This window comes from Macaca thibetana, chromosome 2 (assembly GCF_024542745.1).
Source record: "Macaca thibetana thibetana isolate TM-01 chromosome 2, ASM2454274v1, whole genome shotgun sequence".
NCBI lineage: Eukaryota > Metazoa > Chordata > Mammalia > Primates > Cercopithecidae > Macaca > Macaca thibetana.
This window is the reverse complement of record NC_065579.1, coordinates 152,872,000-152,892,678: the sequence shown is the minus strand read 5'-3', so window position 1 is coordinate 152,892,678 and position 20,679 is coordinate 152,872,000. Positions and strand designations below refer to the sequence as shown.

Here is a 20,679-nt window from a genome sequence, read left to right as displayed (position 1 = left end):
CCACCCCATCCTCACAGCTACTTCCTGAAATTTGAGTCAGTTCCTTCTGCTTTAGACACTTAAATTTTAAAAGGATTAAATGTTTCTGTGCCTGGTCTTTTTGCAAGGTTTTGACAATGGGGGTCATCGGGCAGTCATAGAAAATGCTGCTTTGACTCTGACTTTGTAATCTAGTGAGAGAAACAAACATTCAACCAGAAAACATATTAGAGAATTCCATAGAACAGCACTGTATCCTAAATAGGGTGGCAGTTACGTTTGAGACTGTAAAGGAATTCAGAGCATTTGGTATGGGATGTATTCATCAAGAAAGGCTTTATGGGAGAAGTCATTTATATGTGGATTTTGAAGCATGAGACTTAAAAAGAAACTCACCCCTATATTACCCACGGCACTTAAAAGTGGAGTTTTCATATAGATGTTCAAATAAACATCGACCAGTTGAATGCCAGAAGGAATAACTCATAAGGGAAAAGGCAAGACATGGAAGGAGAAAGTTTCCTAGCTTGTTTGGGGCACTGTGGAGTCTGAGCTAACAAACTAAAGATTTGGCTCCAGATATTAGGAAGAATTCTGAAAGAACCAGGTGCTGGTCAGCTGATGGAAGGTCTTTGTGGCCTCCTGTTTCACTGCGTGTCAAGACTTGCTGCCCCTCCCTTCCCTCTTGAAGTCAGACGTGCTGAGGTGACTTGTTTTGGCCAGTGACAGATGCCACTTTCTGGCGGAGACCGTAAGACCACTGCAAGCTTTGCTATGCTCTTTCACCACTGCCCAAGGCAACCTGCAATTCTCCATGTTGGCTCCTCCAGCAGACTGAGTCCCTGAGTGAGAAGGAACACAAGTGGAGCCCCATCCACCATGTGAGGGAATTGGAGTCTTTCACTAAATAGTCCTTTGTTTTGGCTACTGCGAATTTGAGGGTGTCTGTTATTGTATCTGACCTAGCCTCTCCTAATCTTGATTGTCTGTGGACTTCTTGATTTGTTCACAACGGTGCATTCTCCAAGGAGTTTAAGCAGGACTAGATGAAACTGGCCCATGATACAGGCACTTTTCTGCATTAGGAATATGAAGCCTCTGTCACTTCCAAATCTAAGGATTCTATGCCTGGGGGAGCTTTATTTATCCCTCCTACTTTATTACCTATTTATCGTGGTGGTACCGAAGTTATGAGGAAGAGTACATTTGTAGAAGGGAAAATAGTCTTGTAAAATCACTTGGAATCCTCATGTAGTGTCAAAATACGAATTAGACTATATACTGTGACACACCATCCAGGTACATAGTTCTCTGGAGAAACTAGAAATTAATCAGAGATGACACCAAGAAGCCCCATCTTTCTTTAGCAAATGTCACAAGTTCATTACTGATGAGGTAGTGAGGTGTATCACACAGAAATAGAACGGGCCTTGAAATCAGATAGACTTGGTTCAATTAAACCATTTACTGTACTTTGAGAAAGTGAGCTAGCTTCTCTCAAGCAGCAACTTAATATAAAAAACCGTAATAGCTGGTCACGGTGGCTCCCGCCTCTAATCCCAGTACTTTGGGAGGCCAAGACGGGTGGATCACAAGGTCAGGAGTTTGAGACTAGCCTGGCCAACGTAGTGAAACCATCTCTACTAAAAGTACAAAAATTAGCCAGGCATGGTGGCAGGCACCTGTAATCCCAGCAACTTGGGAGGCTGAGGCAGGAGAATCGCTTGAAACTGGAAGGCAGAGGTTGCAGTGAGTCAAGATCGTGCCACTGCACTCCAGCCTCAGCGGAAGAGTGAAACTCGGTCTCAAAACACAAAACAAAACAAAACATAATGCCCATCTAACCTGCTACATGCTATTAAGCTTCTCTTCTCCCATTCCCACCCAGAGGGATCCCTAGGGGTCTAATGTTTTCACTATGTGCTAGACAAGAGTTCTAGGACCATGCATGGACCTGCATCAATTTCATGCCCTAAGGCCCAGCTTATTTGATTCAGTATTAGGATAGATTTTCCTCACTGCATTCATCACCTGGGGTCTAGCAGCTAAGGCTGGAAGAATGCCTGCAGCTGTCACTGATATTGGCCAGTGAGAAGAAAGCCTGAATATGTAGAGCTTTCTATCCTGTAACCATTTCTGGCTACCTCCTTCCCTACTTCTCTTACCCACCTTCCACCCCGCCAGCATGCAAACACAGGTACTGAAGCACCTGTGCACATATCCATTCACTCACACATACACATACACACACACAAACTCTTCATTCTGAAAATAATTTTATTATTTTACAGTTGTTCAGGAAACTTCCCAGGATGTTGTGACCAAGATTTAATCACCACAGTAGATTTAGAGCAGATCGGTCAGCCCACTGGTCTTCTCTCTTCTTTAGGGAGAGAATAGGCAGTGAACACATCATGTATACAGTAGGGAGAAAATAACCAACTGGTAGGATGGGGGAGGGGAGGGGAGGCAGGGAATAGGCACAAATGGAATTCAATCCTGGCTGTCCTTCTCAGGTCTGTCTATATTTAATTTTATCTTCCCTATATTCTCCTTCCATTGCCACAGAGGACAGAGACAATGGGGCTGAGAAACTGTAATAACTCTCACTAACAGCAAAGTAGTTTAGTACTTCAAGAGGCCAGGAGTTGCAGTGTGGTGTTAGACCAGTCAGACTCCTGGCTGAGAGTCAATGCCTACTACTGGCTCCCAGTGGCCCCTGGGCACTGTCTCAGGGCCCACGTTCCAGGAATATCTGGATATTCCTGGAACGACAAGAATTGGAACCCTGCTGTCCATAGATGCTTCTCCCTGCCCTTTGGTGAAAGGAAAGACTTGGGCCACTTAATACCTTAGTATACATGTGATCAAGGGCAAAAGCAAGGGGATTCTATCCTTATAGTCTAGGACCAGAAATTCTCCCTCCAATTATATCTGAAATTGGCAGGGAAGAAGATGCTGTCCTCCCACGTGATCTAATAGCTAAAACCCCTAGGGAGTTCCTTCAGCTCTCACCACCGTATTCTGCAAGAGACCTAAATCAGACGTCCTATGAGGTGATGTGTTCATTTCCCTGAACTTTGTTTATGGCAGAGCCACCTTCCCCCTGAAACAGGAGAAAATACAGGCAATGAGGCAAAGAAAGTTATCAATCAAAATGATACTGAACTTCAGATTATTAGGTTTATTGAAACCATCCTCTTGGCTTAGCTGACATTCCTCAGTATCTTTTACAGGACCACAAAAGATCAGGGTCCTGCAAAATCTCAACAAATATTAGGCTCAACAAACCAACTGTGATTCTCAGATTAAGCAGAAGTGTTCAGGCCCAGGGCAGTAGAAGAAAGCAGACTCGCCAGTCCCTGCAGCTCCAACCTGTCCTCGTATCCACCTCTGTTTCTGCAGGCACTTTCCGTGGAGAGTTGGAGAGAAGACCTGTAAATGGGAAGACTGTTCCACTGGAATTGATAGTTCTGATGTTAGAGGTGAGAGAATTCCAAGTTCTGAGGCGAGTGGTCCAAAGAGTAACAACTAAGTCTATAGATGGCCCGTAAAACACAGAATGAGCAGGACATGAATCATTAGAAAGTAGACGGCTGCTAGAAGTGGCACTCGGGTCCGTGAATGACAGAGTGAACGCAGGACTCGCTTCCATCCAATGCCACTCCGGGTCTGAAAGAAAAATGTGAAAGTCAGAGAGTTTTCACCCTATAGGGCTACGCTGCTTTCCCTCCTAGTAGTCTTGCACTTAAGCAAAGCTGACCCAACCACTGTAGAAAGGGGTATCCTGAGAGGAAAGTTGCCTCAGAGTCAACAACTTGGCAAATTCCACCAGGTTCTTCTAATCTTCCCCACCCTTCCAGCCTTAGACTCATCAGCTGTTCAGTGGCTGGACTTCCACATTCCTTCTCCTCAGCTCCTTGCCCCCAATACAGCCAGCCCTGTCTGATAGTAGAACACCCTCTCTTTATCCTTTTTCCTTCTTACCCTTCGACAACTGTTGCTTGTAAGATCTATTAACAGTGCCTGCTCCTGAGTGCCACAGGAGCCAATGATAGGAGTCCGGGAAGAGTCCCATTCACTGTGCTCTAACCTGAGTTGAGGAAAAAAAGAGGCATAGCATTGGTTCATAGCATAAGAGGCTGATCAGGCCAAGTCTTCCCAGTCATCCTGCCACACAATGCAGCATAGGAGGAGACTTGTAGCAAAAGCTGCTCCCACAGACATAACCCGATGCAAGGGTGGTACCAGCAGATACGTTCCTTCAGCAGCAGCAAAATGTGATGATAACTATCAGGAATTGACTGCCTACTTACTGTGTATCAGGCTCTAGGCTGGGTGCTTTACATACATTTAATCCTCAGGTTTTGGGGTTGGTCTTATTATCTTCAAAGTGCTAAGGCTTACAGAGGTTAAATTACTTGCCCACGGCGGCACAGCCAGTAAGCAGTAGAGCCAGAATTTAATACCCAGCTTTGTCTTTCAAGCCTCATGCTCTTCTTTCCACCACACACCTGACTTGGAGAAACTCGTTATATATTTTTTTCTTTTATTAAAGGCTAATAGGCAAAAGCATCCAAGGAAGATTTCTGTGGGGTTTTAAAAATTAAATTGAACTAAAAAAATTAAATTGAATTGGCAGTCTCTACTGCCTTCTGGCTCATTTTTTGCTGATTTGCTTATTTAATACTGGAACTTCTCCATTTAATGAAGAGGCTGTCATTACTCACTCAATGGTTATGTCAAACGAACAAAGGAGCTGCATGTAACAGCACATTTGATCAAGCATTTGCCTACAGGGATGAACTTTTTCATTGGGGTAGGGAGGATGAAACCCTTTCCTCCATTCTTCGTGCTTTCTCCTTATGAAAGGATATCCATTAGTTTAATACTCTTGGGATCGCTGCAGGACACATTCTTTTCTCCAGGAGAGAATTCCTTAATCCAATTTGTGAGTCTAGAAAGAGAAACTGAGCATGCACAGCCTAGCTCCTTCTTTCCTGCTTCCCTCCTGAGAGCCAGGCTGACTAAAGAATACACCTTCTGTGTCTATTCCCCCATGCAATAAGCTTTTCAGAAGCAGCTTTCATCTGGAACAGCATGGTCTGTTACCATGGAGGTCAGTCTATCAATGTAGGCTAGGCTGAGGAAGGAAGTCTGTAGGTATTGATGAGGAAGATAGTATTGGCTGCCTTTATACTGGAAGGCCACTGAGTTCCACCTGCTCTATAGAGTACATGTGAGATTCTAATGTTACAATGGTAGTACCTGGACTAGGTAGGCAGCCCTTAATTAGCTATCCCAATTTCCATTCCGCATCAGGGCTAAAGAGGGAATTGTGGCTTGAATTAATATGGCTTGCCCACAGGCTCAAGAATCATCATCCCACACATGCAGTCTCAGCTGGTTTGGGTCAGGTTAGTTACACAAGAGGGAGATCAACCTCCCCATTGGCCAGGTTTCACCGGTCTAAACAATTCCATAGCAAGTGGAAGACAAACAGTCATGGGGCCACAGGCCTGAAAACGCTCGGCAGAGATGGCAACACACCACACAAGGCATTTAAGCAAAGCTGGCCCACCCTCGAAGCTGCATATCAAGGCCTGAATAGGTGATGAAAATTAAGAGGTTGTGAATATGTTGGATTGGAAAGAAAGGTATCTCAAGTAAGACCTACTCAATGGGGCTGTCACCTCTGCCACATAAACTTTGCAAGAAGGCATTAATATCAGAAATGTCATTCTCTGAGGAAAGTGATCATATACATAGGTGGCTTTCTCCCAAAATATAATCAAAGTGCCTGCTTTTAATGATATTTTCCATGGAAAGGGACTTCCAGCAGCAAAACACTTGTAGCAACTTTCTATCCTCTCATGCATAGTGATTCTTTTGATGAATTGAGAATAAGGAACGAGGGATGTGTAGCTCTGCCCTTCCGAGTTACACTTGGAGCAAACTGCTCATAGGAAGCACAGTTCGCTCTGTTACTCCAATGCTCTAGTTTGGCAAGAGCAGGATTTTCTGTGAAGGAGGTCTACCTTGGCCCAACATTGTCTGTGACTAGGAGGGAAAGTTCAGGGTTAGGAAGTGCATTTGCCAACAAATAGAAAAGCCACATTCTTTTAACATCATTTTTAAAGCAGTCTTTTAATCTCTCAATCTTTTAATCTTTTAAAAAAGATTTCAATGGATTCAGATCTCAGGTAGAAAATGAAGTTGTCACTTACCTGGTCCTCTAGAAAACCCAACACCTACCTCATATAGTTATTGCTGGGATGAAATAAGATATCTTTCAATAATGGTAGATATCATTATTATTCTCTAAGAACAACTGCTTTAGAAAACACTGACTCTCCTACACTCCCAAAAGTACAGTGTTCTCTTGGGTGCCCACAATGTTGGTAAACTCATTGCAGCAACTACCTCAAGATGAGAAAAAGATCTTAAGAAATCCTGAGTCTGGCAGGAAATGTACACGAGTATGATCAGAAAGGATCGGAAGGGAACAGAGGCGATATCCTTCAGCCTTTACCGTCTGATCTGCTCCTCGGCCAGAGACAGAGCATTCTCGGCAGCCACTCTTTGGTCTCGTTCTTCTTCCAGCAGCTTCCTTAATTCATTCACTTCCTGTCTGGTGTTGCACAGCTGCTGCTGAGCTTCAGAAAAGCTTCAGGATGAAAGGAAAACAAAGAGTATCACTAGATGCAGAACACAGTTGCTAATACAAGGGATTCAAAGTCTTCATAAGGTTGTAAAGCAAGAAAATTCATAGAAGCCTGTCTGAACACGGTATTTTAAAAGCAAAGTTGTAGAAGGATTAAATGAAGCTGCAGAAAATACCTAAAGAAATTTCAGGAACTGATTATCTTTCATTTTACTATCATAGAATCGTTAGTGGTGTGTGTGTGTGTGTGTTGGTGTTGCTCTTTTTGTTTTACAAACTTTTCACACACAAATGTTAGTTACTATTGTTACTATTTGATCCTCACATCACTTCTGTGAAGCTAATAAGACATATTAACTCCATATAAAAGACTCCAGTTAAATCTAGATTACTGCCTAATTTCTGGACTCTAGTGTATGCTCCAGGGTTGAGAGAGCCACTCCCCTACCTTTGCTGCGGCTCCCTTAGTTCCTCAGGATCACTCTTTCTGTGAACTCCATTCTTTTCCTGGGGAGCTCCTGGAGCAACATCTATATTTAGTGGCCCCTGGAAGAAGAATAAGCTTAGTAATTCAGTGACGAAAGCTCTTAAGAAAGTGTACTCGAGCAAAACGAGAGCTCGTTTACAGAGGATTATCCCTGCTTATAATTCTCAAGTCCAAATTTAGAAGTCAGAAGCTTCTGCTCTAGCAGATTACTCACCTACATAAAACTCTCGTCTTGATTAGATTTTTCTCCCAGATTCTCATTCTTGAATTTCTCCTCTTAAAAGTAAAGTCTGGGCCGAGCACCGCGGCTCACGCCTGTAATCCCAGCACTTTGGGAGGCCGAGGCGGGTGGATCACAAGGTCAGGAGTTCAAGACCAGCCTGGCCAAGATGGCGAAACCCTGTCTCTACTAAAAATACAAAAAAATTAGCCAGGTGTGGTGGCAGGCGCCTGTAATCCCAGCAACTCGGGAGGCTGAGGCAGAGAACTGCTTGAACCCGGGAGGCGGAGGTTGCAGTGAGCCGAGATCGTGCCACTGCACTCCAGCCTGGGTGACAGAGCGAGACTCCGTCTTAAAAAAAAAAAAAAGTTAAGTCTGCTGTGGATGTTTATGGATTTTCCAGATGCCACTTTGATCCTTCCCTTGCTCGCCAGCCCCTCCCAAACCCCTTCTCCTCCTCCGTATCCTATATGTCTTCATACTAATTCTCAGGCTCCTCCAACTTCAATGCTGCACTCCTCTCCCTGGCTGTCAACAGTGCTGCCTGTTTCGTTTCTCAGGTCCGAAGTTTCCTACAATTTTCTTATTGCTTAAAGCAAAATCAATACTTCCTCTGTTTCAGAGTACCAAAAGTCTCAGTCATCGCTGTTTCCTACTCATGTTTTGATTTCTCTCCCACCATCTCACTGATCTTTTTTCTTCTAATTGCTTCACTGTAATTTTTCTCAGACCTTATTCCCATGTCAATTAACTCTTTCTTCTCTCTCATTTTCTTCCCTGACACCTAATTACATTAACTTCTTCCGTAACTTCTTCCATACTTCCACCACTTACACTAAATGTCATCACACTTTTCCCAGTCTCTCACCTTCTCCTTACTCACCGCCTGCAGCTCTTGAACCTGCTTCTCCAAGACTGCACAGTGATTTAAAAGGTCACCATAGTGCTGCTGGTTCTCACGAAGACTCTGACTGGTATCGCAGAGCTGAATGGAAAGGGTGTTTTTCTCTTCCAGTAGCTGAGAGAACTGAAACAGAAGCGAGGATAAGCACCATCCTGCAGTACTATAAGCAGTGCTTAGGCGAACTGTTCTGAGTTTTCAGGATCGAATTTTCCTATGGAAGACCTTTGTTTCAGCAACAGCAACAATGGCACTTTGTGTTCCTTCAAAGTTGGAAAAAGCATAATTTTTTTTTTTTTTTTTTTTTACCAAGACAGAAAACAATTCTGGAGGAGTAGCAGAAAGGTTTTCTTGTTTTGTTTTGTTTTTTTAAAGGGTGCCCAGTACATTAACTGAAAAACCATGAAGCAGAAATCCATAAGCAATCTAATAAGATAGGCTATTCTGGGTACATAAGAGGGAGAAGGCAGTGCCTCAGGTCGAAGTTCACGCTACTAACAAATGACTATAATCTCCAGAACTCAATATGGCTGGAGAGAGCTGTCACCCCAAAATGTGTGCAATAATATGACTAGGCAGATTCTTCAGTACCATAAAGGGTTATAAGTTACTGAGAGAATAGAATAAAAAGTTATAAAATGTGGTAGAAGGGAGAAACAGAATAAATCCCAACATGTCTATGTGTATGTCAGAAACTGTATTGGGAGCATAGATTCTCCCAGGTAGAAACATTTCAGTCTCTTAAAGCAGAACTCTCCTCTACTGCATGACTAACAGGTCATCGTTCAGTCTTCCCTTGAACGTGTTCAGTGTTAGGGTGCCCACTACCTGACAAAGCAACCCGAACCATTTAAAAAACTGAAAATTCGTTTTTATATTGAATGAAAAATTTACCTATTGTAGCTTCTCCCCATTGATTTGAATTTGGTACTCTGGAACTACAATTCTCTCACTTGCAGGCTGTCAAGTTTTAAGTTTTAGTTGTGATTAGCCTCCAGGTACATTAATAACCACAGAGATGTCTCTCCAACTTATATACTGTAGGACCATGTACATTATATGAGAGGAACCCAGTATACCAGTTGCATGTTCAGTCTTTTCTTGATGATTCTTTTTTGTAAGTTTTTGTGAAAAAAAGTTGAAACAAACAATGTTTTAGAGGAGAGGCGACAGTTTTCTAGAGACAACTGTGAGAAAGGGCATTTGATGCATATAAAAAATTAGAACAAGAGAATCCATACATACTTGTAAAAGTGCTCTGTTAGCTGAAAATTGCTCTTCGGATGTAGGGTTATTTTTTGTTTGTCATTCTGAACAGCAATGTTAGCTTACAAAGTATTTTCACTAGTATCATCTTATTTGAGACAGAGAAAGGATTTCTGTCCTTGTTTACAAATGGCTAGTAGATGTCAAACTAGGACTCAAGTGTGTTCTTGATTCCAAGTCTAGAGCTCTATCTACTATCTGATGGTGTCCAATCTGACAGTCTAGCAATGAAAGTTAAGAAAATTATAGAATTTTGTTTTCATCCATCTCATGTTTTTACGTTTTTACGTTTCTAGCACATTTTTACATTATATACAAACATCCAACCAGCTGGTAGAAATGCAGTCATCCTTTATTACCTATGGGGTATTGGTTTCAGGACCACCCCTGGACTCCCAACTCCCAGTATACCAAAATTTAAGGGTTGCTCAAATCCCTTATATATAATGGCAGGGTATTTGCATATAACTTATATGCAACCTCCCATATACTTAAAATATTTTTAAATTCATGCATAATAGATGTACATATTTTCAGGATACATGCTACAATGTAATATATTCATATAATTTGTAAAGATCAAATCAGTGTATCTGGAATATCCATCACCTTAAGTATTTGTCTTTCCTTTATGCTAGAAGCATTTAAATTCTTCTCTTCTAGGTATTTTTAAATGTACAATCGATTGTGGTAAACTATAATCACCTATTGATTTACCTAACACTAGGTCTTATTTCTTCTATCAAACCATGTATTTGTACCCATTAATCAACTTCTCTTCATTCCCTCCTCTCCTTTATCCTTCCCAGCCTTTAGTAACTACCCAATGCACTCTCTACCTTCATGAAATTAACTTTTTTTTGCTCCCACACATGAGTGAGAATGTGATATTTGTCTTTCTGTTCTTGGCTTATTTCACTTAACATAATGTCCTCCAGCTCCATCCATGTTGCCATGAATGACAGAATTTCATACCTCTTTATAGCTAAATAATATTCCCTTGTGTATATATACCACATTTTTAATCTATTCATCTGTTGATGGGTACTTAGGTTGATTCTATATTTTGTTTTTTATGAATAGTGCTGCAATAAACATGGGAGTACAGATGTCTTTTTGATATATTGACTTCCTTTCTTTTAGATATGTGGGTTGCTGAATCATATGGTAGTTCCATTTTTTGCTTTTAGATATACCTCCATACTGTTCTCCACAGTGGCTGTACTAACTTACATTGCTAACAGTGTATGGGAGTTCCCCTTTCTCTGCATCCTTGCCAGCATCTGTTACTGCCTGTCTTTTTGATAAAAGCCATTTCAGCAGAGGTGAGATGATATCTCACTATTGCTTTGATTCACAATTCTCTGATGATTAGTGATGCTGAGTTTTGTTTTAATATCTGTTGGCCATTTGTATGTCTTCTTTTGAGAAATGTCTATTCAGATGTTTCGTCAATTTTTAAATTGAGTTATTTGTTTTCTTGCTATTTAATTGTTTGAGTCCCTTATATATTCTGGTTATTAATCCCTTGTTAGATGGGTAGTTTGCAAATGTTTTCTCTCATTTTGTGGATTGTCTCTTCACTCTGTTGATTGCTTCCTTTGCCGTACAGAGCCTTTTAGCTTGCTATAATCCTATTTGTCTGTTTTTGCCTTGGTTGCCTGTACTTTTCAGGTCTTACACAAAAAAGCCTTGACCAGATCCATGTGCTGAAGCATTTTCACAAGTTTTGTTCTAGTAGTTTCATAGTTTCAGATCTTAGAATTAAGTCTTTAATCCATTTTGATTTGATTTTTGTATGATGAGAGATAGGAGTCTAGTTTTATTTTTCTGCATATAGATATCCAGTTTCCCAGCACTATTTATTGGAGAGATTGTCCTTTCTCCAGTGTATGTTCTTGGTGCCTTTGTCAAGGATAAGTTGCCCCTAAATGCCTGGCTTTATACCTGGGTTTTTAATTGTTTCATTGGTGATCTGTGTGTTTGTTTTTATGCCCGTATCATGCTGATTAATCAGATAGTGTGATGCTTCCAGCTTTGTTTTGTGTGTGTGTGTGTTTTTTTAGATGGAGTCTCACTCTGTCACCCAGGCTGGAGTGCAGTGGTGCAATCTCGGCTCACTGTAACCTCCACCTTCCAGGTTCAAGCAATTCTCTGCCTCAGCATCCCAAGTATCTGGGATTACAGGCGCCCACCACCATGCCAAGATAATTTTTGTATTTTTAGTAGAGACGGGGTTTCACCATGTTGGCCAGGCTGGTCTTGAACTCCTGACCTCAGGTGATCCACCTGCCTCGGCTTCCCAAAGTGCTGGGATTACAGGCGTGAGCCACCACACTCGGCCCAGCTTTCTTCTTTTTAATCAAGATTGAGTTAGCTATTTAGGAGTTTTTGTGGTTACCTACACATTAAATTTTTTTTTCCATTTTTGTGAAGAATGTCATTGGTATTTTGATAGGGATTGCATTTAACCTGTAGATTGTTTTGTGTAGTACTGTCATTTTAATGTTATTAATTCTTCTAATCCATGAGCATGAAATATCTTCCCTTTTTTAGTGTCCTTTTCAATTTCTTTCAGTGTTTTATAAATCTTTCACTTCTTTGGTTAAATTGATTCCTAAGTATTTTAAATTCTTTGTAGCTATTGTAAATGGGATTGCTATCTATCTGTCTGTCTATCTATCTATCTAGATCTATCTATCTAACTATCTATCTATCTATCTGTCTATCTATCTATCTATTTTTGAAACACAGTCTCGCTTTGTCGCCCAGGCCGGAGTGCAGTGGTGCGATCTCAGCTATTGCAACCTCCGCCTCCCAGGTTCAAGTGATTCACATGCCTCAGCCACCCGAGTAGCTGGGATTACAGGTGTGCACCACCATGCCTGGCTAATTTTTGTATTTTTAGTAGAGAAGGGATTTCGCTATGTTGGCCAGACTGGTCTCAAACTCCTGGCCTCAAGTGATCTGCCCACCTTGGCCTCCCAAAGTGCAAAGATTACAGGCATGAGCCACCATGGCTGACTGGGATTGCTTTCTTGATTTCTTTTCCAGATTGTTTGCTGTTGGCATATATAAATGCAACTGGTGTTTGCCTGTTGATTTTGTATCCTGCAACTTTACTGAATTCGTTTATCAGTTCTAACAGTTTTTTGGATTCTTTCGGTTTTTCTAAGTATAAGGTCAGATCATCAGCAAAAAAGGCTAATTTGACCTCTTCTTTCCAATCTGGATGTGCTTTATTTTCTTTTGCCTAATTGCTCTAGCTAGGGTGTCTAGTAATATGAATAACAGTGGTGAAAGTGGGCATCCTTGTCTTATTCCAGATCTTAGAGGAAACGCCTTCAATCTTTCCCTGTTCAGTACAATGTTATCTGTGGCCTCCATATACTTTAAATAATCTCTAGATTACTTATAATACGTAACACAATGCAAATGCTATATAAATAGTTGTTATACTGTATTTTTAAAATTCATGTTTTTTTCCTGAATATTTTCAATCTACAGTTAATTAAATCTGTGAATGCAGAAACCACCAATATGAAGGGCCAACTATAAATATAAAACCTGAACATCTGACAAAAGAATTAGGGCAGTGGCTTAGAGAACAATCTATGCTGAGAGCCCATCTACTACAATCTCATTCTGGGGCCCAAGAAGCAATTCTCCTAGTTAGCTGGTGCTCATTCAGAGTGAGACTAAGCTCATGAGATTGTAAGCTTCATGAAGGAATATGTGTATCCTCAGTACCTAGCACACAGCCAGGCTCATGGAAGAAAAATAATAGTTATTAGTTTAATGGCTGAATAAGGCTAGGAATGAGGTGCCTTTCTTACAGATGAGTTCTAAAGGAAGAACTGTTTCTCACTCAGAATGACAGTGACCGATGCAGTGTTTCTCACACTTCAAGTGGAATTACATATCTCAATAAAGGTGTTAACACAACTTTATCACTTAGAACCCAGTATATAAATATACGTAGTTAAAACTAAAGTTTGTCAAAGACAGACAAATTCTTTATTATATATTACATACATGTTTTTACCTCATTTCTTTTTCTGTAAAAACACCAACTGCACTATTTGTAATAGCCCCAAACTGGAGAAGCCCAAATGTCCTTCAACAGAATAGAGATTGTGGTATATGCCTACAGTGCAATACTACACAGCATGAGAGTGGAAAAATGACACTATATGCAACAACATGGATGAATCTCACAAAATAAATGAAGCAATACAAAAGAGAAGGTATGACGCCATTTATATGTAGTTCTAAGTGGGTAGGAGTGAACAGAAGACACAGGGACTTCTGGAGTTCTGGTATGTTCTGATTCTAGATCTGGGTGCTGATTATATAGGCATCTTCACTTTGTGAAAATATATCATGATGTACTTATGATTTATTTACTTTTCTGTATGTTTTACTTCAATAAAACATTAAAATTTTTTTAGTTGTTACCCACCAAAATGATTTCATCATTAATTAATGGTCCTGAATTTCAGTTTAAAACACTGTCCTAGACAGACAAATGCCCAGTGTGATTCAGAGTCTAATGTTTGGAGAGTAAATGTAACAGAGATGAGATGGGAGTTAGTTTACGAAAAAAAGAGACAGGCTAGAGCTGTAAAGGGTGGAACTTCCGGAAATAGCTGATTTGCTGGAAGGGGAACTGCATGGGAGCTGCTCTGGAGTCCCTTTGAAAACTCCCAGACAAATCTACCAATAAAGGGTCTGCAGTTTAACCAATTCATTTGGGCCTGCAAACTTTAAAAACTGCAAATGTCTCCTCCAAGTTAATAGTGTAGTCTCTGATACTCCAGTGTCAATTAGTTGAATTTAACTACATTTAATAAGTACCTTCTATATATGCAGTCACTGTGCTTTTCCACATACATGATCACGTTTATCTCAGACTGACTTCCTCCTAACACCTCAGGCAAGTTACTTACCACTCCAGGGCCTTTTTCCTCATCTGTGAAAATAGCCTAGTGATCTTTATAATTTTTGGATCACAGATCCCTTGGTCAACTGATGAGTTCTTGTGATGAAAAGCTTATACACACACACTATTGTGCATACAATTTTTGGGCATTCTTGGCTCTCCTCAAAGCTAATCTCTGGACTTCTGATTCTGATTGATCTCTAAATATCTTGTAGTTCTATTATAGACTACTTAGCTGAGTTCCTCTCAACAGGGCAGAACTAGGGCAGGTGCCACTAAAAAATATTTTGAATAGCCAGGGAGCAACAGGAGGACAGTTCTTAAGAGGGTGGGGTAGGGAGTAGCCTCAGCATTAATACAAGTGATACAGGTCAGGGGGAAGGCTTCCCAAAGTAGTTGGCTTCTTCACTCTTACTCTCTGAATTTATCCAATCATTCCCAAGGACTCACCAAGGGCAAAGAACAAGAAATGGCCCTGTGTCCAGGGCTTTGGAATAAGCACCCAGGTCCTGAGAAAGGTGAAACTTGTGTACCCTAAGATATGCTACAGCTGGGACTCTATGCTGAATCAGCTTCTATTTGCCTTCCTGTTCCAGTCATGGAAAAAAGAAACTGAATTCCAGTCTAACAGGAAACACTTACCTTGCTGTTCAGTTGCTGAATTCTTAATTCCTTTTGGTGAATTTCCTTTAAGCTGTCATTGAGCTGGTTCCTGAGAAGTTCTGTCTCATAAATCAGATTTTGTGACCCATCTGGGGAAGCTGATGTCTCTGGGGATGCCTGCCAGGACACAAGCATTGATGAAATTCTCTCCTAAGATTGCTCATGCTTAATTCCTTCCCTCTAGAAATCCTGTCCGCCCCATAGGAAGTCATAAGGTGGCTTATGGGCACTTAAAAGTGGCAGATACTTAATTTGTAGTAAGTTGATGCTTTCTGGTTTAGTGCCTTTAAAAAAAAAAAAAAAAAAACTTTCTCTGCAATCATTATCATTTGTTTAAAAATTTATCTCTGAGTAACAATCAGCATTGAAATTACTCACCTGTCTTTGGTATTGCACTTTGAGGGGCTGAGCCTGGGAGGAAGAAGACCTCAATTCCCTTATAAGATTCTGCAGATGACTGAGCTGCTGATCTTTATCTGAAATAGCCATAAGGTACTGTTCCTTCATTCTCCTCTCATGTATTTCCCAGGAACTCTTCTCCATCCTAGAAAAAACATGACACAATCACAGGTAAAAATATATGTGTAGCTGGGCATGGTAGCTCGCACCTGTAACCTCAGCACTTTGCTTATCTTCAAAGTTACTCAAATCTGGAAGGTAAAGAAAGAAAGGCTAAGAAAAAGGTGGAAAGAGAAAATGTGGAGAAAAAACAGAAATCTTTTTTTCTCTATCTCTTTTTCTCTTCCCCAAGGGTCAATTATATAAGGAAATAAGGAAAATAAATATCCTTTTAGATTGCCATTAGAGGAAATTTAAAGAAGAAAGGCTGCAGGAAATAAGCCTTTAGAGGCCTTTAGAGCTTTGCAGCTCTTCTTAGGTTTACACTAGTAGCTGAACACTTTAATATTTCTGTAGTTCTAGGTGATGTGGAGATAAGATTAGAGGATTAAGCGATGCTCTGACACGGTACCAGTCACCTTTGGAGGACCCTGAATTCAATGCTCAGCATTAAAGTGCATCTGAAGGACACAGCAAGCACCTAAACTTTTGATGATATATTAAGATTCTAACAGAATAAAGCTGGGGTGCTAATCCCTGAAGAAAAATGGAGGTCAAAATGGAGCAATTTATCTTTTCTCTTGAGATTCAATTTCGAAAAGAAGAAACAAATTTATATTTCTAGAGAGCAAAACTCAGTTGCTTTGCCTTTTTTTTTTTTACTTGCTCTGCAATCATCATCACTTGTTTAAAGAAAAAAAAAATTGTTCTTGTATTATCTGGGGAAGCTGCCAACTCCATGCAATGAGCTTGATACATTTCACTTATAAGCAAGTCCATAAAGATGTTAAATATGAAAATCTTTTAGATGTAATTTTACTCCATAACATTTAAATCACTGAATTCTAAAAAGCATTTTGCTATATCAATGTTGCTTAAGGTTTAAAATCTTGGGTGTCTGAACATTAAGAACTCTCTTAGAGATGTTATGATATTTATACTATATTGACAGTTGTCATTCTAGTGGCCCCTTGTAAGCTGGATAGGAATTGAGACTCCAACTCATATTTTCTGTATTCATTTGCCTCTTGTCCTCTAACATTGGTGAGACAAAGCGGGTGCTGTGTGATCAGCAGCAATGTCCAACATGGTAATTCTCCTTTTAATATCAAATCTTGAAAGCTTTTTGAATTTGTTTTTCTTTTTTTTTTTTGAAACAGGGTCTCACTCTGTCACCCAGGCTAGAGTGCAGTGGCATGATGTTGGCTCACTGAAACCTCCACCTCCCGGGTTCAAACAATTCTCCTGCCTCAGTCTCCCAAGCAGCTGGGATTACAGGTGCACGCCACCATGCCCAGATAATTTTTGTATTTTTAGTAGAGACAGCCAGGCTGGTCTTGAACTCCTGACCTCAGATGATCCACCCGCCTTGGCCTCCCAAAGTGATGGGATTACAGGTGTGAGCCACCGCGCCCAGCCAAGTTTGAATTTATTAAGGCAGCATGAACCATCTTAAGTTAAACAGTTACAACCTCCCCAAAATGAGGCTGCAACAACTAGACCTGTTTTTATACACTAAGTGTTTATTCTTGGGATTAAATTTGTTAGAAAAATTGAATTTAAAAAAAATCAGAATTATAGATCCTATCTTAATTTCTTCTGCCATGATAGCATTGTTATTGTTCTGTTCCTTAAAAACAAGAGCTAGCATTTCTAGTTCTAGACAAAATAAAATAAACACATTTCTCCTTATTCCTCCAACTAAGGCTGAGTATCCCTAATCAGAAAATCAGAAATACTCCAAAATCCAAAACTTTTTGGGCACTGCAATGACACTCAAAGGAAATGCTCATTTAGATAATGCAAATATTCCAAAATCCAAAAAAATCCACAATCCAAAACACTTCCAATCCCAAGCATTTCAGATAAGGAATACTCAACCTGCATAGATAAAACCCTTTGGCCTTATAAATAAAAACAAACATAAGAAAATTTAGAAAGATGAAGGTGGCAAGCCAGCTAGGGATCCCCAGACTTGAGGAATGACATGGTGGCAAGTTCCTTGGTTTACCATTTGTATTCTGCATATCCCAAACTGGATACTGGAGAATTCCATGACCCAGGAACACCAATGAGTACCAGGTTTACTCTGTCTTGACAAAGGACCAGGAAGGGACAGTCTAGTTAGACAGAGACATTCATGATAATAACCACCATACTCCAGGCAAACAACATGGAAAAACCACAGTATCTCACCACTCCCATTAACAAAGACCTGGTAGATGAGCTAGTTACCTTCTTGGCTGGTGATAACAAGGTACACCTCACCCTCCCTACTGGAGTAGTGTCAGAAAAGGCCAAGTATGGAGCTTGGGCTCTCATGACCACCTAGTGTTAAGAAGGTTCCTCTCTCCGACTGCCCCTCCTCCCCCCACTCCCACTGTGGTATCACTGGAGGCAACATGTGGGGCCTGGACATCCACCTCCACCATAACAAGGTTGATAAGGCACTCTTCCTTGTCCCTGCAGAGGTGGTATCAGAAGAGACCAAGTGGGGAATCTGGGACTTTGAGTACCACCCAGTAGTAACAAGATGCCCCTCTTCAACCATTCCCCATAGTGTCAGTGGAGGCTAAGCGGACAGCCTGGACTTTCACCACCACCTGGCAATAATGAGGTGCCCCTCTCCATTCCTTCCAGCACAGTATCAATGGAGGCCATGTGGGCATCATGGACTTTCACTTCCCCTGGCAGTATCAGGGCATCCCTTCCTTCTAGGGGTATCAACGAAAGTTGAATGGGGTGCCTGGAGTTCACCATCCACCTAGTGTCTCCTTTCCTCTGCTGGTGTGTTGTCAGTGAAGCCTGCTAACACAGAAGATTCAAATAAGACTGAAAGTCTTATAATCTCCAAAATGTTCGAAATATAACTAAAAATCACTCATCATACCAAGAACCAGGAAAACCACAACTTGATTAAGAAAAGGAAATCAATAGATTATAACATTGAGGTGACACAGATATTAGAATTATATGACAAGAATTTTACAGCAGCCATCATAGAAATGCTTCAATAAGCAATTACTAAGATACTGGAAAAAGTATAGAAAGCTTCAGCAAAGAAAGAGAAGATGTAAAGAAGAACTGAATGGAAATTTTAGAACTGAAAAATACAATATCCAAACTAAAAAGCTAACTCACTGGGTGCCACAGCAGAATGGAGGTAGGAAGCAGAGAACTTGAAAATCAAATAGAAAATACCAAATCTGAATGATAAAGAGAAAATAATCAATAAACTGGATTTCATCAAAATTAAAAAGACCCTGTTGAGGGAGATAAAAGATAAGCTGCAAATTGGGAAAAAATATTTGCAAACCACAAATCAAACACAGAATGCATACCTATAATATATAAAGAATGCTTAAAACTTAACCGTAAAAAGTTAACCCAATTAGAAAATGGACAAAAGGCACAAACAGATATTTCATCAAAGAGGATATATGGATGTCAAATACGCACATTAAAAAGATGTTTGGCCATTATGCAAAGTGGTTTTGCAGTTTCTTAAAAAACAAAACATTCACTTACTCTATGAGCTAGCATTTGCACTCCTGGGCAGTTATCCCAAAGAAATGAAAACTTATGTCCACACAAAAACCTATATACAAATGTTCATAGTAGCACTATTAGAGTAGCTAAAAATTAAAAACACTATGCATGTCCTTCAACAGGTGAATACAGTGGTATATTCATAATATGAAACATTATTTATAATGAAAAGAATGAACTACGATACGTACAACAATACTGATGGATCTCAAGGGCATTATGGCACATGAAAAAAGCCAATTTCAAAGGGTTATTCCAGTTAGAAAACATTCTAAGCCGGGCACAGTGGCTCACGCCTGTAATCCCAACACTTTGGGTGGCCGAGGCAGGCGAATCATGAGGTCAGGAGATCGAGACCATCCTGGCTAACACGGTGAAACCCCATCTCTACTAAATATACAAAAAAATTAGCTGGGCATGGTGGTGGGCGCCTGTAGTCCTAGCTACTCGGGAGGCTAAGGCAGGAGAATGGCGTGAACCCAGGAGGTGGAGCTTGCAGTGAGCCGAGATCGCGCCACTGGCTCCAGCCTGGGCCACAGAGCGAGACTCTGTCTCAAAAAAAAAAAAAAAAAAAAAAGAAAAAAAGAAAAGAAAACATTCTCAAAATGACAAAATTGAAAACAGGTGAGTGGTTGCTAGGGGTTGAGGATGCAAGGAGGGTAGGGAAGGGAGGAACGTGACTATAGACTAGTAGCACAAAGGACGTATTTGTGGTGATGGAGTAGTTCTGTGTTTTGGTTTTGGTGGTGCTTACATAAATACACGTCACAAAATTGTATAGAACCACACACACAGATACTCAAATGCATGTAAAAATGGTGGAATCTGAATGTGGTCTGTGAATTGTACCAATGGCAGTTTCCTGGTTTTGATACTGTGCTACAGTTATATAAGATGTTACCACTGGAAGAAACTGGGTGAAGTGTACATAGAAGCTCTCTGCACTATCTTCCCAAATCTACAATTATTTCAAAATAAAAAGGTAAAATGAAAAGAGTTGAAAAGGAGGGATTATCGTACCTGAGCTGATGCAGCTCATGCTGCCAGGAGAGGTTTTCCTGCCTGAGTTCTTCTTGCATAATCTGATATGTTTTTGTCTTATCTTGATACTCCTGAAGTTGAGCCTTCAGTGGACGTAACTCTGTGATCTCTTGATTAATCTGTAAGTATTGCTGCTGCAGATTCTTCAATTCCTTCAGCTTTAACCAAAGGGAAAGTAAAAGGATTATTTGTCACATCTCATTCATTTAACTAAGTAATTGGTAGCTCCCTACTAAGCAGTCAGACACTACAACATGAAACCAGCACCTAACAGTCCACTGACGACATATCACTGCAGCATGAGTCTCTAAAGTGGTGAAATACATGCAGCTAGGCTGATGGAAATCACCCATGGAGCTGCCATCGAGGCTGCAGGGTCTGACTATTCCTGCAACTTCTACTCCTTTTC

The 20,679-nt window shown here is 40.6% G+C and overlaps 1 protein-coding gene across 10 annotated transcripts in view; it reads right to left on the bottom strand.

Annotated features, from left to right (window-relative positions):
* Positions 1-3,143: 3,143 nt before the first annotated feature.
* The window catches only part of GOLGB1 (golgin B1), an 89,847-nt gene continuing 72,311 nt past the window's right edge, over positions 3,144-20,679 (bottom strand). For 7 of the 10 annotated variants that reach the window (XM_050781815.1, XM_050781819.1, XM_050781820.1 and 4 more), the window contains 8 exons: positions 20,250-20,428; positions 15,501-15,666; positions 15,102-15,239; positions 8,219-8,377; positions 7,092-7,189; positions 6,512-6,646; positions 3,967-4,072; positions 3,144-3,651 (listed from right to left, as the gene is read on the bottom strand). In XM_050781815.1, the coding sequence (XP_050637772.1) occupies positions 3,517-3,651; positions 3,967-4,072; positions 6,512-6,646; positions 7,092-7,189; positions 8,219-8,377; positions 15,102-15,239; positions 15,501-15,666; positions 20,250-20,428 (1,116 nt within the window). In that variant the 3' untranslated portion in view covers positions 3,144-3,516. The remainder of the gene's footprint in view (positions 3,652-3,966; positions 4,073-6,511; positions 6,647-7,091; positions 7,190-8,218; positions 8,378-15,101; positions 15,240-15,500; positions 15,667-20,249; positions 20,429-20,679) is intronic. The other 3 variants (XM_050781818.1, XM_050781821.1, XM_050781824.1) reach the window with 1 other exon arrangement.